The 6,276-nt window shown below is 34.3% G+C and overlaps 1 protein-coding gene across 1 annotated transcript; it reads right to left on the bottom strand.

The window, feature by feature from the left end:
• Positions 1-2,482: 2,482 nt before the first annotated feature.
• Positions 2,483-5,168, bottom strand: LOC142547180 (zinc finger CCCH domain-containing protein 39-like). The gene is made up of 3 exons (XM_075655333.1): positions 4,910-5,168; positions 3,564-4,329; positions 2,483-2,921 (listed from the first exon to the last, which is right to left on the bottom strand). Exons 2-3 carry the CDS (start codon positions 4,285-4,287, stop codon positions 2,671-2,673), a joined length of 975 nt encoding a protein of 324 aa, XP_075511448.1. The 5' UTR covers positions 4,288-4,329; positions 4,910-5,168; the 3' UTR covers positions 2,483-2,670.
• Between the last annotated feature and the right edge of the window lie 1,108 nt (positions 5,169-6,276).

The raw sequence follows: 6,276 nt of genomic DNA, 5'->3' as shown, positions 1-6,276 counted from the left end.
ATACATCAAACGAAGCCCAAGTTATTCATGTCGTTTATTTTTTTGTGTACGTATGTTTGACTCTACTTAGGAATTAGAACTTCAGCTCAACATAGACAAGAACCTTTTGCAGTAGTTTATTGAGTCCCTGATACGAATCCTCGTACGAATGAAAGCAAACACGATTAATTAGAATCGCGCCCTCAATTCAATATCTAACAAGGATCGATTGTGTTGTCCCGATCTTTTGAAACAAGCAAAGATTTGTGATATTCACCTTCCACCACATACTGCTCAACACTCGTGTCAAGAACCAGCGTATTATTATCATCCTCAATCTCCCCAACCTCAACTTCATATTCAGGTTCAACAGATGATTCTACTATGGCCACCTTATCACGTGGACATTGATTGATATCATGACCAACTTCTAAACACCAACAACATATAATATCACAAGTACTAGAATTTGAGTTTTTACTTGTACCTTGATATTCATATTTGCTAGCTTCAACTCTCGACTCATTCTTTGGCCTAGCAATGAGTTTATCTTCCAAGCTTGTCCTCCAAGTGGATATCAACGACTCCCCTTGCAAACCACGTTCACCTCTTATGCCAACTCCTCTATCTTCCTCACATCGCATATCATCATCCTTATCCAAATACGACGCTCTATTCTTTCCAAATCTACTAACTCGTCTATCCCCATCAACATGCCCATTACATGTCTCCTCTTCTTCGCACCTCCTATATTTTTTTCGTAGAGGCTTAAACTCCTTCTCCCACATTTTATCCAACCCTCCTAACATTAATTGAAATTGACGATCGTCAATCATTATACCTGCAAGAAAAGGTTAGTATAAAACAATAAAAGATAAGTTTTCTCACCACGAATCCTCACTGGTCACTCCAATGGAAATTCACTCGACTCTCCTTTTTTTTTCTCTTTTTTCTCACTACAAAATACTCACCGGTCACTCCAAAGAAATAACGCTCGTACTCAAGTGTTTTCACTCGAATTTGATAGTTCTCTCTAAGATGTGCTCAAGTTTTGTACTTGTATAACAAACTAACAAGATTCAACTCGTGGACACTTGCAACTGTCTCACTTGGATTGCACAAAACCAAGAACACTAGAATAACACAGATTTGAAAACATAACAAAGGATAACACAGATCTGAAAACAGAAACGAAGGAATAACACAGATCTGATAACAGAACGAAATTTATGTTTTTCTTTTCTTATATTTTTTTTATATATATAGAAAGATTTGACAATAGAAACGAAAGGATACCACAGATCTGAGATCGAACGAAATTTTAAACAGATCTGAAAATAGCAACGATAATTTACTTGAATCAAAGAGAACCAAAAGCTCTGATATCAAATGATACGAATCCTCGTACGAATGAAAGCAAACACGATTAATTAGAATCGCGCCCTCAATTCAATATCGAACAAGGATCGATTGTGTTGTCCCGATCTTTTGAAACAAGTAACGATTTGTGATATTCACATCTAAGCGATTAACACTTAGCAACAAATATCAACGATGATAACAATCGAATTTCATACGAACCTTCAAAGAACTTGTTTTGATAATCCGTGCGAAAAACAATTGACAAAGGCCACAAAGATGCAATCTTTGATAAGTTTGATTTGATTTTGAACAAAGCTTTAAAAGCCTTGAGAATTGAGAGAAACTCCTCAAAATATTTTTATCAATCTGAATTATCACGTTTTTGGTTGATACAATGCATATAAATACAATAAAATACAAGAAAAAGTAGTGTAAAAAGTCATAAAGAAGTTGTGAACAAATTCTACACGGAAGGTCGCGCGATAGCACGAGATCACGCGCGGGGGCGCGCGAAGTTCGGCCAAGGCGCGCGGTGGCGCGGGTTTCCGCGCGATGGCGCGCGCATGGGTGCGCGCGGTGGCGCACCTGTTCCTGGTTCGTGCGCGCTTGCTGCTGTCCTCATGGTCTTTTAACACTTGAATAACATTCCAAACACTTCCATTGTTGTGTCCATGTTCCCCAAACTCCTCTAATTCAGACACCCCATTTGTTGAACTTCCTCGATAGTTCACCATGAATCCTTGAAGTGCTTCTTTAAACTTCTTGATACGTCCCCTCGTTATAGGTCCTTCAGTATATATTTTGTTGAACTCCACCACTTGCTTGAATATGCTTGATTCATCATCTTTAATCACAATCAAGCTTGAAAGTCCGAGGCAACAACGCATCTTAAATCTCCTTTCAACCATTAGCACGTAACACCCGGTCAGATTCGTATCAGTCCCCATCATTTCTTTTTCCAGTAGTTGCACTAAATAAATGAATCAGACCATACAACATTTGGGAGAGAATAAAACCAATAATTTTTGGACCATTTGAATGCGTTTAACATCCCAAACATCGTCATTTAAGCTATAAAGCATTTGGTATGTTTTTACCCCAAAAGCTTTTCTGCTTTTGTATCCAACAAATGCTCCTCAACTAAGAAACAAATCATTAATTGCATATAGTGAGGAAAATGTAAATTCCTTATTAAATTTTCTACAATAAATAAATAAGAGTGCAATCGCAACTGCACAATGGAGATGCCCAAAACACAGTAACAAACACAGATATAAGATCATAACCTATCAGCAATAGTTTTTGGGATGTTAGTAACTGAAAAAATAATTATCCCAAAGTTCCTATATCATCCTTTTTGTTCGGTGAGCAGTGTGGTGGCGATAGATCATCTATCCAGTCAGCGTAAATTCGATTAATTTTCTTGGACAGTTTCCATTTCGACAACTTCTTATCTTCTCCAGCTTCACCAAGAGGATAACCAACCACCTGATTTCCTGAAGTAGCCAAAGATTTGGCCGGGATGGAGTCAGAGTTCGTTATTTGTTCTGTCTCCACACGTGAACCAGAAACCTTCAAGTCTGTCAAAGCAGAAATAGTACTTGTCTATCATCATACAAATCTTTGTACAAAAAGCAAAAAAGAAAGGTATACGGCAAATAATTCAAAAATTATAGATAAATGATCTGTATAAAAATACAAAAGACAATCAAACGAAAAGTTTTTGTATAGTTCAACTAGAGTAAGAAAATGGTGAGTACAAAGTGAAAGTAGGTACTCATAGTCTCCAATCATATAACATTGCTACATGCATTATAGAGTATGAGAAAAGAACTAAAAAAGCTTCTAAACAAACACAGAATATGTAAAACAAGAAAATAGGGAGCCGATTTTTTCCCTTTGTTTAAAAAAAGAATGTAATGGAAACATCAAAGGCACTAGTATATGACTATCGCATTAACAAAATAATTGAGGTTGAATAGACAAAAAAACACTAGAGTTTGTTGTTTTTTTTATAGGAAGGACTTTGTTGTTTTAAGGTGTGAGATCCGCTAAATGTTACTCACAGCGATGCCGTATGTGCCTATAAGGTTCAATTAACCCAAACAAATGAAAGTGCACGAGGCCTATATATAATTTCCCAAATCAACCGAAGAAGTATAAAAAATGGTCATGGAAAAAAGGGCATTAAATTGAACGGTCATAATGTGTATCACATGTACCTGATTGGCCATGAGCATAATAGCATCTGTCTCCATATGGACACTGACCAATCTCCCATTTACTGCATAACTTGGTTTTCCAAAAACTCATCCTTACTTGGTAAGTATCCGAGCCCCCAGTAACGTGCTTATTCAAATCAGGTTGATTGAAATCGCTGCTGCTCCACGAGGCATCCCTTCTAGTTCCTATGCTTATAGCAGAACTCTCCCTCTGCCAAGGCACTTCAGCATTAAAGTTTGAAGGAGCCCGTTCGTGGAGGAAGATACACTTCTCCCCATATGGACACTCACCTCCATTGTAATATTTCTTGCAGATTTTCGTCCTATTAATCATTCTTTGATCATCATTCCAATTACTCCCAGGACCCCAATCCTTTTCTCGAATAAGCTCTTGCCAATTCGGAGGGGGCACACGTAAATCCTCAGTACCATGAGCAAAAGTGCAATGCTCGCCATTGCGGCACATGCCATCCATGAATTTAGCACAGATTCGTGTCTTGTAAAATATGTGGCTGGTACCATTACTTCCGGTACCATTTGTCTGAATAACTGGCTGCTTGTTTTCAGAGTTTCTTGCTCTCTTAAATGGTGGAGCATGATCAAACTGTGAAGCTAGATCTGGTTGCATATTTTCAGCAAAATATGGAGGCCAAAATCCTCCGGCATCACAAGTAAAAGGTGGTGGCATAAATGAATGTGGCGTGGTAGGATCCGGAAAACTCATCCAGTTTCTCAACAAATATCTCAAATTAATTCGAGTTCCAGACTGCTCTCAATTTTTGGCCAAAGAGGAACAAAGTCACAAGGCCAGAAGTATTTATGCCAAGTCAATTCAGATCAAAACTCAAAAAATGAAATAAAAAACAACATGCACATAAAAGAACTGCTGAAAAATGAAAAATACTAAATCATCAAATACACAAAACATAATCAAATTTAGTTCTGTTTGGTCAAAAATATCACTGAATTGATTCCAAATCCAACCCTTTATGAATGATTTCTAAAAGAAAAAAAATTAACCTTTCTGATTCGCGGGCAAACAAAATGATGCCAATGCTATGTAAAACACCAAATCAAGAAATGGAAATCTAGGAACTGTAGACATTCAGACCAGCAAATCGGAGACTACGAATCGGAATAAGCAGATGCAATAAATAGAATCAACAGAAGTACAAATTACATCGAGCCCCAACATTTAAATTTAAATTTAAAATAATAAAAAAAAGAAACAAAAATCGAGATTTCTCAAACCTGTACTCGATCAAATCATTCAAATAACAAATATAGGTCGAACCATTCGCATGAAATCATTTTGAAACAAATCAAAGAATGAAGATTTGACACACCTGAAATTGAGGATGATCAGATTCAAATTCGGGGAATAAATTCCTCTTTTTGAAATCAGACTTGCAATATCGATATTAAAAATTAATGTCAATGTATGACATAAAAGTAATTTCTGTGCCGATCTTTAATCAATTTTAAACAATGGCCAATGTGAATTATATACCCAAATAGATTAAATGGCGCGCCGCCTTAACGAATCCCTAGATTTATATGGGGAAAAATTTGAAGTTTGGAAACCTAAAACCCCACATCGGCTGAAACCCCCACGAAAAACTCGGCTAATTATAAGCGATTCTGATAATTAAACCGGGCTTGAAGACAATTCATAAAACAATTTACGCGAACAAAATTTTTTATAATTCATTTGATTTATATTACACATCAAAATTTTAACATTTTATTAATATATAAATAATTATTAAAACAGACGATGACGCCAAAAATTAGTTATTCTAAGTGTTTTAAATTTAAAAATATAATATAGATTAGTGATTGTTGTCCAATATACATTAATAATAAAAATATATATAATTTATGTTCAATAATATATTACTTAGTTATTCTGGTACTGTACGTAATGTATTTTATTTTAAAATTATGGATTTGATGATTATAAAATTTGACGAAGATAAAGAAATTTTTTATAAAAAAAATCAAGAAAAAGATTAGATATGCAAATTGATAAAGATATTGGGCAAAAACATGTATGAGACGGTCTCACGGGTCATATTTTGTTATATGGATATCTTATTTTGGTCATCCATGAAAAAAAAATATTACTTTTTATTTTAAAAATATTACTTTTTATTGTGAATATTGGTAGGATTGACCCGTCTCAGAGATAAAGATTCGTGAGATCGTCTCACAAGAGACCTATTATATATATATATATATAAAATCTAAATTGTTTTGTATCACGCTTTATTTGAATTCATACGGTAAAAAATTATGTTAGAAACTTGTATAGCTTAGAGAAACATTGTTTTAACATTTATCTTTTATAATGAAATATCATTTTTTTATGGTAAAAAATTATGTAGGAAACTTGTATAGCTTCGGGAAACATTGTTTTAACTTTATCTTTTATAATGAAATATCGTTTTTTTTTAAAAATAAAATAAAAGATAAGTATAGTAGATAAACATTATAATCTTAATTTTTTTAAAAAAAAATTCTGAAAACTTGAATGATAAACAATGATTATGTATAGATTTTGAATGAGACAATCTAGTTTTACTTTTTAGGACAAAATATCATTCACGAAACAAACGTCAAATATTTGAGAATAATTGGATGACACCTCAACTAACTAAAATATTCTAATAAAATATAATATTTCGGCTCAATCACAAAAATTAAAGCTATT

Source organism: Primulina tabacum, chromosome 5, assembly GCF_025594145.1.
Source record: "Primulina tabacum isolate GXHZ01 chromosome 5, ASM2559414v2, whole genome shotgun sequence".
NCBI classification, from domain to species: Eukaryota; Viridiplantae; Streptophyta; class Magnoliopsida; order Lamiales; family Gesneriaceae; genus Primulina; species Primulina tabacum.
The sequence above is the reverse complement of the archived record's forward strand: the minus strand, read 5'-3'. Positions and strand labels throughout refer to the sequence as shown.